General features: G+C 36.8%; 1 protein-coding gene across 1 annotated transcript in view; it reads right to left on the reverse strand.

Annotated features, from left to right (window-relative positions):
• MPRIP (myosin phosphatase Rho interacting protein) overlaps nt 1-20,543 on the reverse strand; it is a 213,525-nt gene that overhangs the window by 151,387 nt on the left and 41,595 nt on the right. Inside the window, 2 exon segments of the mRNA XM_074281598.1 lie at nt 15,358-15,423; nt 18,126-18,203. Coding sequence (XP_074137699.1) covers nt 15,358-15,423; nt 18,126-18,203 — 144 coding nt within the window.

Below are 20,543 nucleotides of genomic sequence, written 5' to 3' on the forward strand. Positions count from 1 at the left end.
ATCACAAATAAGCATTATCTATGCTGTATTGTAGTATCCAAACTTCTGAATTATGTTAACTACAAGGATATAAAGCTATTAAAGAAGGAAACAAGTATTAATCTGAGGAAACAGGAACGTTTCACAAAAGAAATCCTGTAAGAACGAAGCCTTGTAGAACGATTTCCCCAGAAACTGAGGGGGAAAGGTGTACATTTTAAGACAGGGCAAATAGCTTGTGATAATCAGGGCATGATGTGGATAACAGACAATACTTAACACTGCTTGGATGCCTAGAGAGGGAAAAACTGTCCACACTGCCTCTACAACCTTTCCTCTCATTGATTTCTCAGCCCTTGGACATAATTTCCAGTCTCAAGACTCAATTGAAGCTGCTTGCTACAATGTTACCAATGGCACTTTAAATTGCTAGGTTATATACAGCCTCTTCTCAAATCTCATCCTTCTGAATTCTCTGGAGCACTGGCTACTATTAACCACCTTCTCCTGAATACTCTCTCTCCTCTCTGAATTTTTCCAACCTTCTGATGATTCTTTGTCTTACCTCCCCTGATTGCTTCATCTTAGTCTCCTTTCCTGGATCACAACCCCCATCATGCTCCCTAATTGTGGCTGCTGCCCAAGGCACTGTTCCCAGCCCTCTCCCCTTCTCTTAACATTATCTCGTTTGGTAGCCTTATGATTTCCCCTGTATTTAGCTGTCATGACGCTCAGATCTATATATTCAGCCCTTATCTCTTCTCCTGCATGCTGGTCAGGGCAGGAAGCACTGTCTCTCTTGTTGCAAGTGTCCATTTCAAATTAGTGGACTCGTCTCAAACTCAGCATGTTCAAAATAGAACTCATTATCACTCTCCTCAGACTCATCTCTTTTCTAAAACTCTTATCACACCCACTTTCATTTTCCCAGCAATCCAAGTCATAACCTTATTATTACTCTCCTTATGATCATTCTACATTTCAATCTTCATTTCCTTCCACAGTTGCTAGATCTTGTTTCTACTTATCACATCTCACGCACACAGCCACCAATCTAATTCAAAATCTCATCACCTCTTACAGACTACTGCAATAGCTTCAAAATTAGTCCTCTACTTCCAGTCTTTGTCCATTCTAATTTGTCTTCTTCCCTATGAAACTCAAGTGACCACAAATCTTTGCAGATCTTATTTTGATTTAGAAAAACACAAATTAACATCATCTACACTGGATTGTAAAATCTACACCTCTGAATTGTGATAGTAAAGATTTATGATAGTTCCTTGGACAGCAAAGAGGCTAAATTAATCAATACTAAAAAGAAATTAACTCAGGCTATTCACTGAGTGTGGTTCACAACATAGCATTTTCACTCTTTTTATTGTTGTTTGCTTGTATTTTATTTTCTTTCTCATTTTTTTTCCTGTTTGATTTGATTTTTCTTGTGCAATAAGATAATTGTATAAATATGTATACCTATATTGGATTTAACATATATATCTACCATGTTTAATTGGGGGGCAGGGGAAGGGGGAAAGTGGAACACAAGGTTTTGCAAAGGTTAGTGTTGAAAAATCATCCATGTATGTGCTTTGAAAATAAAAAGCTTTTAAAAAAAATGTTGAAAACTATCTCTAAATGTAATTGGACAAATAAAATACTATTGAAAAAATAAATAAAAAGACAATATATACAGTAATTACAATAACATGGAAAGAAACACACATATTAAAAAAAAGTCAACAGTAAACATTGCAAAATTATAAATGACAAGCATAGCTAGAAAGAGATGTGAAAGATTCTCTTTCCACAAACCCTGTGCTTTGGGGAGAGGCCCCAAATGCTATACATGGCATACAAGTTCAGACTTTCCGACGGACTGATCAATTGGACTGATAATTCTCCTTTTCCTTTTGTTTGTTTTTTGTCTATTATTTATTATGTAGAGACAGAGGAGAATACTGGGGGAAATGATGGCAATATTAAAAATATACATATTTTTAAAAAAGAAGAAGAAGGTTATCAACAAAAAATACTCTCACCTTCTGGTACTATGTTCCAGCCAACCTGGACTGATTGTTGTTCCTCATGCACTGCCATCATCAGATCCCATGCTTACGCACAGGGTGCCACCATGCCCAGAATACACTCCCTCCTTATCCCCACCTCATAGCACTTCTGGATCACTTCAAAGTTCAACCCAAATCCTATTTAACAGAGGAAGCCTGTACTGATTGATACTCACTCTCTACCCCTTACAGTAGTTCATGCTACTTCCAACAAAATTAATTGGTAGGCATTTTACACTTAATTTTGAAGTAAATGTTGTTTCCCCTTCAGAAGAATTTTGCTTGACAGAAAAGATTGCTTCCCAAGAAAGGAATTTGAGCTAAAAGACCAGAAAAGTAGCATATTGAAAACAAACTATTAGATTAAGAATCAGGAAGATCTGAGAATCAAATCATCCCTCCTAGCTTTGGGACCATGCCAAATCACTTAAATCTCTTTCAGTCCCTGTTTCTGGAAAGTTAGGACAAAAAAAAATAGTGTTTTAATATCATCCTCACAGGTTTATATGATGCTTATATGAGCTTCAAATAAGATAATGCCTATGTAAAGTGCTTCACAAATTTCAATATGCTAAATTAATGTCAGCTTTCTAGCCCAAATACTCATTTTACAAATAAGGAAACTGAGGCTGAAAGGAAAATAAATTGTCCTATGTCACAAAGGCAATGAAGACCAGAGGCACAATTCATACTCAAGTAATTTGAGAGAAAGGAAACATCAGGAGAGAGAGCTGGATTGCAAGCCTGATTAGTTTACTTTATAGAGCATTAAAGAAATAACAGATAAATTGAATTATAATCCTGGTTAGGGCCAGACTGAAGCTATGGCTAAAACAGAGAAGGAGGGGGAAAACCCACAGCAATTCTTCAGAGTAATGATCCCAAGCTTCACTTATTTTTCTTCCATGTGGGTAACAGATGCCAGCAGAACAGGCTGCCTCCATAGGGATCAAGGGAAAAGACCTTCAGAGTCCCCCTCGACTAAGCTGACAAGCCATCTTTCTCTGAACCCCTGCCCCCACCCCTGAAAGACTTCCCTTTCTTATTATTTCAGTTCTTCCATATCACCTTTATCTGGCATCTAAAGAGAGACACAGAAAAAGAATATAAAAGAGAAAATAAATTCTTGAAATAATTTATTCCTAAAATTCACCTCAGGCCCACATCCTTCCACACTCCTCTCAAAGGCATGAGAGGCAGCCTAACATAGGGGAAATTAAGTGGTCCTTGGAGTGTGAAAGTCCCGAGTTCAAATTCTTGATCTGTTCCTTTTTAACACTCCCACCCACATTTTTTCTCCCACCCCCTCCATCACTGTTGTTACTTTATATTACCTCAAGAATATATACCATCCATCCATCACCTTATGACAGTGAAAACAGTAGCAACTGAACAGAGGAAAAAACCAAACTTGAAACAATGGCCTTGAAACAGATTTCAAAAAAAAAAGCTTTGAAAGGCTTCACAAAGTATGAGAGAGCATGGAAGGGTGTATCTTAAACAAATGTGACCTTAAACAAATGACTTCACTCTTCTGGACTTCAGTTTCTTCACCTATAAAATTCGAGCATTGGACAATAATATCTCTGAGGTGATCTCTGAGGACTTTATTCCAAGGTCCATGGGGGTATAGGATAAGGGGAAGAATGGTACATTTACTGGAAAGCATTGTCTAAGTCTGGATGAATTTTCATTTGTGAGAATCCGTTCTTGTAGACAAGAATAGGCAAGCTTTCTAAAAGAATTTTGGATTCTCAGAAATCTTAGGACCTTAGGAATCATCTAACTCAATCTTCTTGTTTTACAGACAAGGTCCAGAGTGGTAGAACAAAAGATTATTTACAGCAAAGATAAGACTAGAACCCAGGTCTCCTGACTCCCAATCTGGGACTCTTTCCATTATACCTAGAATGAGAAATTAAGCCAACTTCCAACTTAACAGCCAAAAAAAAAAAGTAAAGGATAAGACCATGGGGAAGAAAGAAGGAAAGTAAACAGAATTCCATTAGTCCCAGTCAGAGCTACAGAGATAAGTTCTATCTACGTTTCCCTTACAGAGTTCAAACCCACAATACTTTGCCTGCCTGCTCACCTGATCCAGAATATACCTTTACTGTCTCCAGGTCCTGGCAAGTCTACTGTGAATATAAATATTTCACTAGGAGCTCAGCCAAGTCTAACAGCAACTTTTCACATGGAATAAATATCAAGACAAGACTCAAGGTCTTTGAAGGCAATGACCTCTTATTCTAAATTGGACAGAACAGTATCTTAAAGGTGCTCTAAGGGCCTTCTCTACCAGCCTCTTTCATTCTATCCTAACTAGACCCTGTGGAGAAATCACCTCTGCCCACAAGCCTTAGTATGTATTCACTCTATGGAGTATCCAGATTCCCCTCACAAAACTATCTTGCTTCAACAATCATTTCTTTTCCATTGTCTATACCTAGATACTTGGCATTAGGGTGGTTTAAAAAAAAAAATTCCCTAGAATAGCAGAGATTTATTCTCTAATAGATCACTGGTTTCAGAAATGCATTAGGTAAATACAAAGGATAATACAGAGGCAGGATTCCTCAGCTTTTTCCTTTCTTTCAGATAGAAAAATTATCCCCCACAATCCCATCTGTCCTTTCTCTCCATCAAACCAGATCCAACGGGTCCATCAGTCACTGACTTTGACCTCAGAACCAACTATGTCATCTATCAGATTTACAAAATCACAATGCCAATCGAGACGGAAAGGTGGGAAGATTTTTTTTTTTTTAATAAACACACTGAATTCTCAAAGATTTGCAAGTAAGGTATCAAAATGTATTTCTCTGTCAAACCAAATGCTACCTGAGCAATGATTTAATGTTTGACTCTCCTTATACCTGAATATATATATAAACAGACAGACATTTAACAGAAACAAAAAAATCTTCAGAGAAAAGGGAGAGGTATAAAAGGAAAAAATAAGGGCTGTAAATGGGTATGAAGACTGGTCAAGCCTGATCCAAACAGTTCCACATCCTCTTCCCAAGGTCCCAAATTATTTGGACATCAGCTGCTCACATCATTATATTTTTGGCATCTTTTGAGCAGTGGGGTTGTCATTCAGGTTGTATGCATAATTTTTATTTTGCAAAACCAAGAAACTGTTAATGTAAGTATCATTGGATTTGTGTGGGTAGGGCACAGAGGGAAGTCTCAAATAGAAGTGTCCTGAGATGACTATTTAGGGGAAAGTAAAGGAGGGGCAATTAGATGGCATAATGGATGGAATCAAAAGACTCATGTTCATAAATTCAAATTCTGGCCTCTGACTCTTACTACCTATATGACTGAGCAAGTCACATTTAACCCATCTGCTTCCATCTAGTCCATCATCTGTAAAATGGGATGGAGAAGGAAATGGCAAATACCATTCCAGTATCAGTGACAAGAAAACCCTAAATGGGGTCATGAATATTTGGACACAACTGAACATCATTTTAAACCCAATAACAAATCAGGCTGGTCCAAAGCCCACTTGGGCTCTTCCCTTGTGCTTCTACCATATACACCCTAGCAATGTTGAATAAAAATGAGATGATGAGATTAATAATTCTTCAAACATATACAACATGTTAAGAAATTACAAAGAACTTTCTTTATCAAACACTGGTAGCACAAATATTACCATCATTTTCCAGATGAAAAAATTCATGTAATTGATATAATATATATAAATATATAAATTAATATACAATTAATGTATAAGACCAAATTATTAAGTATAAAATATTAAGTATTAAGAGACAAGGCTTGATCTTTTACTATGCCACACTGCCTCAATGTTTTCAGGGCATTATAATATATCAGCTTTTTTAATCTAGCTACATTTTGATGTAAGTGGTTTCCTGAGTACTGTTTGTACTTATTATATTTTAGTATTTAATTTTAGGCAACTTGAAACATTATTCTTAGAAGGAGTTTAAAGGCTTCACCAGACAGCCAAAGAAATGCCCCAAAAGGTTAAGAACATTTACAAATAAAGTAAGAGAGAACAATAAAGACAAACTTTAGAGGGAAGGAAATATCACTAGATTTGAGTCAGAGGACCTGGGTTGGTGACATTAAATGACTCAACTCATCTGGGTCTCAGTTTCCTCTTCTGTAAGATAAGGGGACTGGATAAGATAAACTCCAAAGACCCTCCCAAGACAAGAGCCTTTGATGCTATTACCAACCAAAGTTTTATAACCACTGGCCAGGATCACCACAGTGAGAAAACCATTGTAAAGTTAAAGATGATTAACCAGGCAAGTAATAGGTTCAGAAGGTCAAAGGGCAGTATAGGTTGGTAGATCTACTAGGCAATGGGGCAATCCAGTTTATCTTTTATCAGAATTCTGCAAAAATGAAAAATAAAATAAAATAAAATCTCCCCCAAAAAAAAACCCAAACCCAAAAACATTGAGAAATTTTCTTCCACTTCCCCTTTAGGAGCCTTACTTTACACAAGTGGTCCTCCCCCATGCCAAAAATTTAACTATCTCTTCCAAGGATTTCTAGCTTTCTTCATAGCACAGATGAGTTTTCACCTCCTAAGTGAAGTCTACTGATTCCCTCATCCCCAACTTCTTAGAAATTCTTTCTTTTTATCTATGGCACATAATTTACATTTTAAAAAAAATTTACTTACATCCATATTTTATTCATACATCTTTCCAAGTAGTAAATAAGCTCTTTATACGAAGGGATGGTGTTTTGTTTTGTTTTGTTTTTGGTCTGTAATCCCAGGAGTTTAGCAAAGTGCATCACATTTTGCTAAACAGTAAATATTTAATAGATGTTGGTTGAATTATAGTTATCTCTTCTATATCCCAAGGGTTAGGAGCATGAAGCCACTATGATTTAGAAAATTCACATAAAATTTTTCAGCACTCTGTACCAGAGAAATCTGAATTACTATGGGTATTAAAAGATATACATATATTTTACACATTTCTAAGTTTCTAAACTTCTGTGTCGTCAGCTGCCTTTCGTGTGCCATCTCCCCCCCCCCAAAAAAAAAAGCTGTATTATATTTCTTATGCTGATTTGTGATATATCAAAACCATGAAGACAATTGTAGACTTTTAGAATCCTAGAATCTCAAAAGTGAAAGACCATTTGTTCAAACTCACTCATTAAAAATAGAAAGTAAGATCTGAAGAGAAGTGAAGAGACTAACCCAGCCAGTATCACACATTTAGTAACTGAGATTTAAAGTTTGGAGTCTTAGGACTGTCTTCTCCATGAAGCACATGGGGCAGGAAGCTCACAGTGAAACATTTGCTGGGTATTTCAAACCTATGAACTCCATTCAATACCACCCTTTCCTCCTAGACTACTATCTTCAACAGTTTTGAAATTCCCCTTTCCCACAACATCTATCTATTAGAAGAGTTTCTATAAAGGCCTTCCATTAGTAAACAACTTTTTTTCTAAAAATCCTACAGACATTATCTGACCTTGCAGTCAAGGGCTTAGCTAGAGAGGGGAAAAACAAATACCCAAAGTGAAAGATCAGCTTGTCCTAGCTCCTAACTCTCTGATAACATAATCTGCTTCAACAGTTACAAATCTCCTTCTTCCATCTCCTCACCACCTCAAGACCAAGGCCTCCCAGATCCAAAGGGTTTCTCTACAGCTTTTCCAGATGGGACAGGGTCAGGCCGTCCCAGAGCTGACACAGTTTAGGAACATCAGAAAATCTATTCTTTTTCGCTCTCCCATGAGAGAGAATGATTATAAAACGAGGATAGGAGGGGCCAGGCTGTCCTACAAACCCAGTTCAGGAGGCCAAGTCCTGTGGGAAATGAGGTCTTCAAAGTCTCAGCTGAAGAAATTAGCTTTCTACTCCCTTGCTTCAGCACTGGGGCCCCTGAAAATTCTTCTTCTTCCCCAAGTTAGGCCTTCTTTTTAGTGAAGCTCTCTATCTAAAACAGTAGCACTTATATGTATGTGTGTGTAAGATTTGCAAAACATTTTCTATTACTTTGATACTAACAACTTTGCATTAGTAGGCACTATTATTAGCCCATTTTTCAAGGGAAAAACTGAGTTGATAATATTAGTCAACATATTCCAATATTCATACGATTAGAGATTGAGAAGGGGCTGAATCTAAAATTCTATTCACCAGAATACACTACCTATTAACAACAATCTGTCTTAACTCTATACCAGTGCCAAAATAATAAAAATATTAACATTTTACAGAAACTGTTCTTTACTGTTGAAGAAACTAGGGTACAGAAAAGGAGATGAGTAATTGGATGTTTCTGGTCCTTGAGTTCACTAGGCAAAAGAATTATCATTTCACCAAATTTCCCAGATTCCAGCAAAGGCTGGACTAAACACATCTTAATTTTGTTTCCAATTTGGGATTTTGTTTTACAGGAAACAGCTTCTTCCTTAAACCCAAGGTTGCAAACAAAGCACATAAATGGGAACAGAGAAGCAGTCAATTTAGGGAGGAAAAAATGTTTCCAAGGTTGATACTATCAGAGTGAAATCCTGAAAAGAAAATAATATGATTACTTGTTCTAGAACCTCATTCAGATCCCTAAATCCTGTAGAATTAACTGCACAATGGATGGTCAGCATGCTTCGTCAGAAGCTCCAAATAACCCATTTACATAATGACTGTTTGCCAATAAGACTGGATATAATTAATAAAATCTCCCTTAGGGTAATCAGCCATATTGCAGTTCATTAGGTATGAATACATAATATTAAATTCTAAGACAAATTTATTCACGTACATCAAGAATCATTCACTCAGCTCCTACAATATGATAAAGCAATCAAGTATTAGGGAAATAAAGACAAAAGTGAAATCATGGGTTTTTGCAGGAAGCATATACACAATGATTACAAGGACATTTTGGGATAGAGGGCACCAGAAGTTGAAGGTTCACAGAGAAGATGGCACTTGGGATGACTCCTGAAGGGAAGCAGAGGAATAGAAGCAAATTATTCAGTCAAGGAACAAAAATCAGGGCACTGTGGCTGAATCATACATAGAATGTGTAGGTACAAAAAAATTGGGAAAATAGGAAAACACTAAGTCATGAAGAGCTTTAAATGTCAAATAGAGGCATTTGTATTTAATTCCAGATATGGAGCTCTGGATAGAGGGCATCATAGTCAAACTATGGCAGCTATGTAGAGGATGAATTGAAGTGGGGAAAGAATTAAGATAAAGAGATCAAGTAGGAGAATATTATAATGGTCAAGATAAGGGACAAGGATCTGTATTAGGATGATGACTTGTGGATAGGGGAAAAATTAGATATGAGATATTATTTTGAAAAGAAAGAGAAAAAGAGAGGGAGGAAGGAAGGAAGGAAGGAAGGAAGGAAGGAAGGAAGGAAGGAAGGAAGGAAGGAAGGAAGGAAGGAAGGAAGGAAGGAAGGAAGGAAGGAAGGAAGGAAGGAAGGAAGGAAGGAAGGAAGGAAGGAAGGAAGGAAGGAAGGAAGGAAGGAAGGAAGGAAGGAGGGAGGGAGGGAGGGAGGGAGGGAGGGAGGGAGGGAGGGAGGGAGGGAGGGAGGGAGGGAGGGAGGGAGGGAGGGAGGGAAGAGAAGGGAAGGGAAGGGAAGGGAAGGGAAGGAGGGAGGGAGGGAGGGAGGGAGGGAGGGAAGACATAAATTCAAATCTGGCCTCAGATACTTACTAGCTGTGTGACCCTCTTTTATAAGTAATCTAAGCCCAATTACCTAAAAACAGACCAACAAACCAAATAACCACATCTCTCCTTTCTTCTAAGATTTGTCCTTATTTTAGTTCTTTCCTTAGACTCCAATTTTCAAGGGACCACCTCAGAAAACCAACCCCTTTTCTGGATCGGATATAAAGGACATCTCTTTCCGTCCCTAAATAATGATTTGAATACAATTCTACTTCCCCCCCCAGGCTAGGGTTAAGTGACTTGCCCAGGGTCACACAATAGGAAGTGTTAAGTGTCTGAGACCACATTTGAACTCAGGTCCTCCTGAATTCAAGGCTGGTGCTCTATCCACTGCGCCACCTAGCTGCCCCTTGAATACAATTCTAGTAAACCACGTTAACATTTTAGAGTTGGAGCATCTTCACAGTATCAGGTATAATCACAAAAAATGACAATTACGTGGACATCCCTAGAGACAATCAGGGAAATGGGGTAAGGAGAGAGGGACAAAGAAAGGAGATCAATCTGCTAGTTCTATTTTTTCACTGCTCATCATGTTAGTCTTTTCAACTCCTAGAAAAGGTCAATAACCAAGGAATAACCTCCAATAAACAAAGGTTGCTTGTTTGTTTTTTTTTAATTACAGAAGAAAAAAACTACCCAACATGAGTTAGTCCCACCATTTGTTCTTTTCCTTCCTTTTTTAGCCACAGGTAGTTTTAGGGGCTCTTCTTCTTTGCCCACATGGCTGGCAAAGTCTCTTCTCCATCCTTGTTTGACATGAAATAACATCCCAGCAATCTGCCAGGTTGCTAGGAGACTAAAAATTGATCACAAGGTGTCAATGCTCTTAGCTAAGAAGTCTCAATTATTTAGGAGACTTGAGTTCAATTCAATTACAAAGACATATTGAAGCAGCTCCGTGCCCTATGAAAAGTGAAGTTTAGATATGGAAAGAGCAAAGGGAGAGACTGAGCCATCTTAACGGTTTTAAGACAGAGTCAGGGAAAGTCGTCCTAACTGAAATAATGTTTCCAAGGGAATATGTCAACTTTAAGAAAGACACCTTGGCTGGTAATAATACGTATGTATACAAAGAAATGACTCTAAAGACCCTTCTCGATCCCTTCTGGAATAATGAAACTATGGATGACCTGAAAGCAAAGGGCCAGCCCTGGTTAGACAAAAGGAAATCTCAAAGCAGTTTAGAAGAATGGACCTCAAACTGAAAGCAACGACACACTCGGAAAAAATGAGCCCAAGAGCCAAGGGTCTGACAAGCTCGGATTCCCTTTTACCAGAGGGATAATAAACCAAAGAATCTGTTTTCCAAGTTCCTTAACTACAACATAAATCCTGTATAACTTGAGCATATTTCCTTTCTCATTGCCCTCCAATGATTCTCAAACTTTTTTTTTTTTTTTGGGGGGGGGGTGTCAATGGGCATTCTTGATGACCCCACAGGCTCCTGACTACCACTGTGAACACCCAGCAGGCAAATGGGAAGGATGACATTAGTGGGAATTAGCAGGCAACAAAGAAATATTAAACACTAAACTGCACCAACAAAGTAAATATCATGTTCTAAACATCTTGAGCCAAGGGCAAAAACCAACTCATTCAAGGTTTCCATGAGGAATGAACAAGTAACACTACTCTAAATACTACTATATTGGGATAAACTGGGAAACAGTTGCTATGGCAGTGGGAAGAAAAAGGAGGGTCATTGAAACAATTTTTTTTTAATGCACAGAGAATAGAAGGAAGATGGAAAATTTTTGCAAATTCATCAGCAGTCCAACCTTTCCCAGTAAGATCAGGAGTGAAACAAGGTTGCCCACTATCACCATTACTATTCAATATAGTACTAGAAATGCTAGCCTCAGCAATAAGAGCCGAGAAAGAGATTCAAGGAATTAGAGTAGGAAATGAGGAAATCAAACTATCACTTTTTGCAGATGACATGATGCTTAGAGAACCCCAAAGACTCTGCTAAAAAGCTATTAGAAATAATTCACAACTTTAGCAAAGTTGCAGGATACAAAATAAATCCACATAAATCCTCAGCATTTCTATATATCACCAACAAAATGCAACAGCAAGAGATACAAAGAGAAATTCCATTCCAAACAAATGTTGAGAGTATAAAGTATTTGGGAATCCATCTACCAAAGAATAGTCAGGAATTATATGAGAAAAATTACAAAACACTTGCCACAAAAATAAAGTCGGATTTAAATAATTGGAAAGACATTCAGTGCTCTTGGATAGGCCGAGCGAATATAATAAAGATGACAATACTCCCCAAACTAATCTATTTATTTAGTGCTATACCAATCAGACTCCCAAGAAACTATTTTAAGGGAACTAATGAAAAAAAAGTCAGAGGAAGGTGGTCTAAGTGTACCTGATCTAAAGCTATATTATATAGCAGCAGTCACCAAAACCATTTGGTACTGGCTAAGAAATAGACTAGTCGATCAGTGGAACAGATTAGATACAAAGGACAAAAAAGGGTACAACTATAGCAATCTAATCTTTGACAAACCCAAAGATACCAACATTAGGAATAAAAATTCATTATTTTGGAAAAAACTGTTGGGAAAACTGGAAATTAGTATGGCAGAAATTAGATATGGATCCACACTTAACACCATATACCAAGATAAGATCAAAATGGGTCCATGATTTAGCCATAAAGAATGAGATAATAAATAGATTAGAGGAACAGAGGATAGTCTACCTCTCAGACTTGTGGAGGAGGAAGGAATTTATGACCAGAGGAGATTTAGAGATCATTATTGATCACAAAATAGAAGATTTTGATTACATCAAACTAAAAAGTTTCTGTACAAATAATACTAATGCAAACAAGATTAGAAGGGAAGTAACAAATTGGGAAAATATTTTTAAAGTTAAAGGTTCTGACAAAGGTCTCATTTCCAAAATATATAGAGAACTGACCCTAATTTATAAGAAACCAACCATTTTCCAATTGATAAATGGTCAAAGGATATGAACAGACAATTCTCAGATGATGAAATTGAAACTATATCCACTTATATGAAAGAGTGTTCCAAATCACTACTGATCAGAGAAATGCAAATTAAGACAACTCTGAGATACCACTACACACCTGTCAGATTGGCTAAGATGACAGGAACAAATAATGATGAATGTTGGAGGGGCTGTGGGAAAACTGGGACACTGATACATTGTTGGTGGAGTTGTGAAAGAATCCAGCCATTCTGGAGAGCAATTTGGAACTATGCCCAAAAAGTTATCAAACTGTGCATACCCTTTGACCCAGCATTGCTGTTATTGGGCTTATATCCCAAAGAAATACTAAAGAGCGGAAAGGGACCTGTATGTGCCAAAATGTTTGTGGCAGATCTTTTCGTAGTGGCAAGAAACTGGAAGATAAATGGGTGTCCATCAATTGGAGAATGTTTGGGTAAATTGTGGTATATGAAGGTTATGGAATATTATTGCTCTGTAAGAAATGACCAGCAGGAGGAATACAGAGAGGTTTGGAAAGACTTACATCAACTGATGCTGAGTGAAATAAATAGAACCAGAAGATCTCTGTACACTTCAATACTGTATGAAGATGTATTCTGATGGAAGTGGAAATCTTCAACATAGAGAAGATCCAACTCACTTCCTGCTGATCAATGATGGACAGAAACAACTACACCCAGAGAAGGAACACTGGGAAGTGAATGTAAATTGTTAGCACTACTGTCTATCTACCCAGGTTACTTATACCTTCGGAAGCTAATACTTAACGTGCAACAAGAAAATGGGATTTACACACATGTATTGTATCTAGGTTATACTGTAACACATGTAAAATGTATGGGATTGCCTGTCATCTAGGGGAGGGAGTGGAGGGAGGGAGGGGATAATTTGGAAAAATGAATACAAGGGATAATGTTGTAAAAAAAAAAAATTACTCATGCATATATACTGTGGGGAAAAAAATTCTAAATAAAATAGAATGAAAATTTAAAAAAAAAAAAAAAATTCATCAGCAGTCCCTGATCTAGACTTTGAAACCTATTGTTCTAAATTGAAAAATGAGGGAGTTATAGTTAAAAAGATTAATCTTTGCCCTGATGGTGAAATATATTTTCATTAGAGGTGAGACCTATGGATATACTGTATACATATGTATGTGTATAATGGTATATACATCACCAGGTGTAGTTGATGGATTGTTTGGCTTTGCTTAATTTTTTTCAAATGTTACTTGGGAGGTACGGATAGAGAGGAAATGCTTTTTTTCTCTCCTTCCACATAAGACATGAACCAGGTTCAAACCTTTCCCAAAAGCCAGGCTTCAGACTAAAAGGGAAGAAGCATCAGAGTAATTGAGTAAAGCTTGAAAGATGAGAGTGGTGGAGGAAAGAGGGGAGACACAAAAGAACAATTCTGTTCAACCTATATATTTTAGAGGAATCTAATTTTTTTAAAAAATATATTTTATTAGAACTTTTGATCTTTGTCTCATTCACTTCTAAGGGAAAAATAAGACTCCTCTCCCTCTTCAGATTAAATCATTCCTTATGATAAAAGCCAATAATTAAGCAACCACTTCTCATACAGTGACCACATTTGATAGATAATGTATGCAGTATATAGTCTAATAGTCATTCACCTCTCAGATGGAGATAATGTTTTACTATTTGTCCTTCAGAATCTCCCTGCACTGGATTTTGAAAATTTACTTCAATACTGAAAAGTATCTATACATGTATTTGGAAAAATAAAATACTATTAAAAATGTTTTTTAAATTACATCAAAAAAGGAAGTTGATTTTTCCATTTATGTGTTATAATCACAGTGAATATTGCACTCATTTCTGTTTATTTAACTTCATATACATCTCAAATTTCTCTGAATTCCTTATCTATATTATTTCTGGCCAATTATGTTGCACTACTCCTACCTCAGACTTGGAGTTAGGCTCCCCCCACCAAATCATTATCAAAAGAAGCTTGACCTCTGGGGAAGAGGACAGGCAGCACATAATAATAGGAGCTACTGGCCCAGTTCTCCAAAGAAAGCAAGTAGACAGTGAGGCAATATCGAAGAAAAATGGGAATTCTCTCACTGGAAAAACCATCATATCTGACCCCCAGCCCTCGACCTCCTCCCAAAATCCCAATATGCACTGGTTTTCTCTCATCTCAGTAAGGTCTCGAAAACCTTAAGGGAAAAAAGGGCCAATAACTTTGAGAAAGAGAAGACACTGATGCCCATCTAGGCCAATGTGTGATCAGGCAATTTCAGCTCAAAACTACAAGACAAACTCAAAAGAAGAGACAATTCCTACCTGGACATGTTCTGGTTGAACGTAGAAGAAGATAAAATAGGTTTTCTCTTGAATTTTATTCTCAGCCCCATGACTTCTAAATAAGACATCTCCAAACAAAGACCTACATTAAACCCAGGAATTACTCCCACCCAATGCTACAAGCTTTTCATAGCAAACCCAAGAGTAACCAGTGACAACAACCTATTGTAATTGGATCAAGACACAACCCAAAGAGATAGTCATAATAATAAGTACAGAAGTAAGCAGTAAAAAATAAATAAAATTAAAAATTTAAAAAGATGCTTACCATTTCATCCAAAGCATAGCGCAAAAGTCCATGTTCATAGAGGATGAAAAATCTCCGCTGCCATTTCTGGAAAGAAAATAGAGACTGGGTGATTAGGAATTAAAGTTTGGTGTATTGGATTCTCAACCTAAAATCAAGGCAGAGAGAATTACAAGCTTATTTTGTCCTATAAAGTGAAGCTGAAGGAGATTGCTGGGTCTTTCCTTTGCTGGTAACATTGTAATTCTGAGAGGTAACTATTAACTATTTCTATTCTCTCCATAAGGACACACCAGACATTTAATTCATTTAAATTTAACTACTTACTATGTGCAAATGCTGTGGTGGACACTGGGATTTCAAAATTAACACAGTTCCTTCCCTCAATAGCTCACTTTTTACTAAGAAGATATCAAATAGAGGGGGGGGGAAAAGTTCACTAGCATTCAAAGAGGTTTAAGAAAAGAATGAACTTTGAAAGAAGAATTCTGGAAAAAGAACTGGGGATAAAATTCATCCCAGGAAACCAAAACGGTGATATTCCTCTGCCCAAAGGATCAGAGGGTGAACTACTAATGGAGGTCTGTTCCCAGAGAAAGAATCTTCTCTATTTCCACCAATCCTGAACAGACAATGAGGTCAGATGTTACAAGCTACAAAATCAAGGGGTGCCTGGAGCTTATAAAGAAAAAGGCTAAATTCCAATGGACTTGGGATGGAGAGAGCCATCTGTATCCAGAAGGAGAGCTGGGGGAATAAATGTGGATCCCAACACAGTATTTTTCAGTGTTGTTATTTGCTTGTTTTTTGTTTTCTCTCATTTTTTCCCCCTTTTTGAATCTGATTTTTCTTGTGCAGCATGATACATGTGTAAATATGTACAGAAGAATTGCTCATGTTTAACTATATTGCATTACTTGCTGTCTACAGGAAGGGGGAAGAGAGGATAGAGGGAGAAAAATTTGGAACACAAGACTTTGCAAAGGTGAATGTTGAAAACTATCTTTACATATATTTTGAAAATAAAAAACTATTATAAAAAAAAAAAAAAAAGGAGAAAGGCCAATTCAATTCAACAAGAATTTAATATGCCTTCACATTATAATGAGCATACACAAAATAAAGCAGTCCTTCTTAGAGGTCACAGCTAAGAGCCAGGCACAGCTGTAAAAATAAATAAATAAATAGAAGGATTGGCCTGAACGATTTTTCCCCCCTTTTTAAAGGCAATCAGGGTATCAAGCATCTGAGGCTGGATTTGAACTCAGATCCTTCAGACTCCAGGGCCAGAACACTATCCATTGCCCTATCTAGCTATCCTGTTCTCTCTAGCTCTGATATTCTATGGCCATACCAAACTCAGTTACTGTTTTAAAAAAAAAAAAAAAATCAACTATATAGCATAGAGTCCCACCCTCATGCAAATATTGGGAAACAGCTGAATATAAGAATCTCATGATTTTCAAAGGCCAGGCCATTGAACCAGATTACAGACAAATCTGGGTTTTTAAGCACCATCTTCAGAGGAAGAAGGTCCGAAATTCCTCCTTGGCCCTGGGCCATTTCCCAAAACACAAAAACATTGAACAATAAGTTCAGGAGTCACCCTCAGGAGATAGCATTAATAGATCTTTAGAGAAAATTGAATGGAGACAGAAAAGAGTTTACTTTTTTCTCGGGGTTCATAGAACCTATACAAAAACTGACCATGTATTAGGGCATAAAAACCTCAAAATCAAATGCAGAAAGGTAGAAACAGTAAATGCATTTTTTTTTCTAATCATGATGCAATAAAAATCACAGGCAATAAAAGGCCAGGAGAAAATAGACCAAAAATTAATTGGAAATTAAATAATCAAAGTTCTAATGCAGTAGGTTATATTAACTTTGTTACCTGCTCTCATTTCTAATGGTCCTTGTAGTTCTCTAGAGAGAGGATATAACTTCTAGAAATTTTCAAAACTTGAAAGGACAGTCAGAATCCCAAGTGCTAGAAAATACTAATCAGATAATCTAAAATTCTGAATTGGAAGGCAAGGTCAAAGAAATTGAACCAAAAGGATCAGGAAGGATAGCCCAAGAGGAAGGATAGAGCATTGGAACAATTCTTAAGGGTAAATATGCAGTGCCAAAAGGAGGCAAAAACACATGAAAAACAAAGGGTTTGTGTGATGGTGTCAGCTCCAAAAGGGCTTCCTGACAAAAGAACAAACCACTGGCTGGGAACCATGTTTTCTTAATCCTCCTCTGCTATTTTTCCTTGTCATGCTTGACTACTCTTAGAGCACCCATAACATTCTGAAAAGACCACTGATGTCATGACATCAACAAGCAGTTTGGTGAGCACATGAGGGAAGCAGATGTTGATAGACCTATTTCTACAATCTCAGGAAACTAATTTTTTTTCAAAGTAAGTAAACGGTCTAGAAGAAAATCAGGATTTGATTTGCTAAAAACTTTTACAATTACAATGACACACTTTCATAATTTTAGTCTCCAACTCAACTTTCTCTAGGGCCAGATTAGTCGAGAAGACAGGTAGATGGCTTCTCAATGGGCCCTTTTTCTTAATAGTCCTATACTAAGAATAACTCTTTCTGTGAAGTCCTAAAAGATCCTATAAGGTATGTCATCTGACCAGATTTCTTCATAGATCCTTACTCTGCTCTTACTCACAAACTTCAAAAAAATCCTCTTTCATTTTTCTAGTTTACCAAGTTAAGGTTAAGGAGCCATTTCCCCAAAAAAAATTTAAAATAGAGAGGAAAAGAACCACAATTTTTCCTTACCCGAGACCTGTGTACAGGATTATCAAAATCAGTCCCTTCTGGAGCAAGAAGCAGCCAACCACCATAAATAGGTTTTGCCTAGAGGAAAAAAAAAAAGGTCAGGTCAGAGATAGTTTCAGACTAAACAGATGTGTTAAGGATAGGGTCAATAAACAGGCAGTAACTAAAAGAGAAGTCATTTCTACTTAGCAAACTCCAAGACCCTTAGTCCATAATTCCAAGACAGTATCTCAAGAATAGAGGAAGTTTCAGAGGTTCAATAGCAGGTAGTTCAGGGAATGTGTGAAATTCAGCTTTACCATCTCTGCAAGGAAATAAGCATTTATTTAATTTCATAAATTCATCAATAAATATTAGACACTTACTATGGTACTGAACCCTATGCTAAATGGACCAGGAATAACACTTCTACAGATGGTGGACTCAGCTCACTCTTGAAGGAAGCCAGGAGGTGGAGATGAGGAAGCAGACAAGAGGGACATGCAATTCTCAAAAGCGTGGAGTCGAGTCAAGAGAGAGTATTATGTTCAAGAAACATAAAGAACAGTGTCATTGAATGATAGAGTATTCAAAAGGAAGCTAAGAACACTGGAGGGGTGGGAAGGAAATTAAGGCAGAGGTTGGAATATGGATGAAGAAGACTAACACAAATGAAGATTTGCAGGATCCAATCACCACACAAAGAACAGTTTCCCCCATGAGTTTCTGACTGGACAGCTCATCAAAGAGACCAGTATCCTACAAAGAATCCAAGCAAAATCTCTCCCATCCATAACTACCACAGGTTATCAAGTGCTCATGTAGAGAAGGTGGGAAAGATATCTCTACTTATATAAAACCTAATGTTCACTATGATTTCATATAACAATCTTTCCTCTCCCCATCCTTTTCTTTCCTTTTTTGTTTCACATACATCAAGTAAAAAAAACTCAGATCCAAAGTTTCCAGTGCATAAATAAAAGAACCACAAAATAATAAAGACAGATAATTTTGGAGGACAGTAATGAAACCATAACAGAGTAGAAATAGAATTGAGGGTTAGAGAATATGAGTTAAAATCTTTTTAGACACATTCACTACCTATTATGACCTGACATATCACTTAGGCAATTCAGAGATTCCACAGACATTTCTTTAAAATGAGGAACTGAAGTGAAGTGAGCAGAACCAAAAGAATACTGTATACAACAAGATTATGTGATGATAAGCTGAGATGGACTTAGCTCCTTTCAACAATGAGTGCTTCAAAGCAAATCCAATAGTGACATCCACATCCAAAAAGAACTATGGAGACTGAATATAGATCAAAACATACCTCAATTTTTTATTTTTCTTGTTGTTGTTTATTTGGTTTTATTTTTTCCTCATTTTTTTTCTTTTGATCTAATTTTTCTTGAATGATGAATACATGAATATGAAAATATGTTCAGAAGAATTGCATATGTTTAATCTATATTGGGTTGCTTGTTGTCTAGCAAGAAAGGAGAAAAATTTGGAACACAAGGTTTTACAAAGATGAATGTTGAAAACAATCTTTGCATGTATTTGGAAAAATAAAATACCATTTAAAAATTTTTAAAGTTCCTTCCACCATTCTATCTGTGATTCTATGCTACCTAAAACTTGTATACCTTTTAGAAACAAAAGTACCTGTAGTTTCCATGTAATACTTAGAGCATAGAGTTAAAACCAGAAACCTGTGTTTTTATGGGTGAAGAAAGTAAAACCTAAAAATATTTAAATAACTCCTTAGAAAGAAAGAAGACTGAGTATCTTGACAAATGCAATCTTGATTTAAGGGAAGCTATACTGAAGTGCCTTAGATCAGTGTTTCTCAAAGTAGAATCCTGGGGGTTTCTGAAACCCTTTCAAGGATCTACAAATTCAAAATTAGTTTTTATTCCTAATATAATAGAAAAACTTTTCAGACAGATCCTCAATAATTTTTGATAGGATAAAGGGATACTAAGAACAAAGTGTGTTTACCACTGGCCTAGATAACTATGAATCAGTAGTAAGGGCACTAGATGCATCTTGGGGAAATATTAAGTGATTCTTTCAAAATAGGACCTTGATGCATATGAGGTCTTTGAGGGAAAGCAAAATCTGATCTGATCCCCTAAACTTTCAAATGAGCTGCTAACTTTGCTCCTGCAAAGAATAAAACCCATCTAAAGAAAGGCAAGAAAAGTGATGAGAGCAACTTAAAGAGTTTTAAAGTGGGCAAAGCAGAATGATTTCAGAGAGGCCTGGAGAGATTTACATGAACTGATGCTAAGTGAAATGAGCAGAACCAGGAGATCATTACACATGGCAACAAGATTATACAATGATCAATTCTGATTACCGTGGCTCTCTTCAACAATGAGATGATTCAAACCACTTCTAATTGTTCAGCAATGAAGAGAGCCATCTACA

The sequence above is a fragment of the Sminthopsis crassicaudata genome, chromosome 1 (assembly GCF_048593235.1).
Source record: "Sminthopsis crassicaudata isolate SCR6 chromosome 1, ASM4859323v1, whole genome shotgun sequence".
In the NCBI taxonomy this organism is placed as follows: Eukaryota; Metazoa; Chordata; class Mammalia; order Dasyuromorphia; family Dasyuridae; genus Sminthopsis; species Sminthopsis crassicaudata.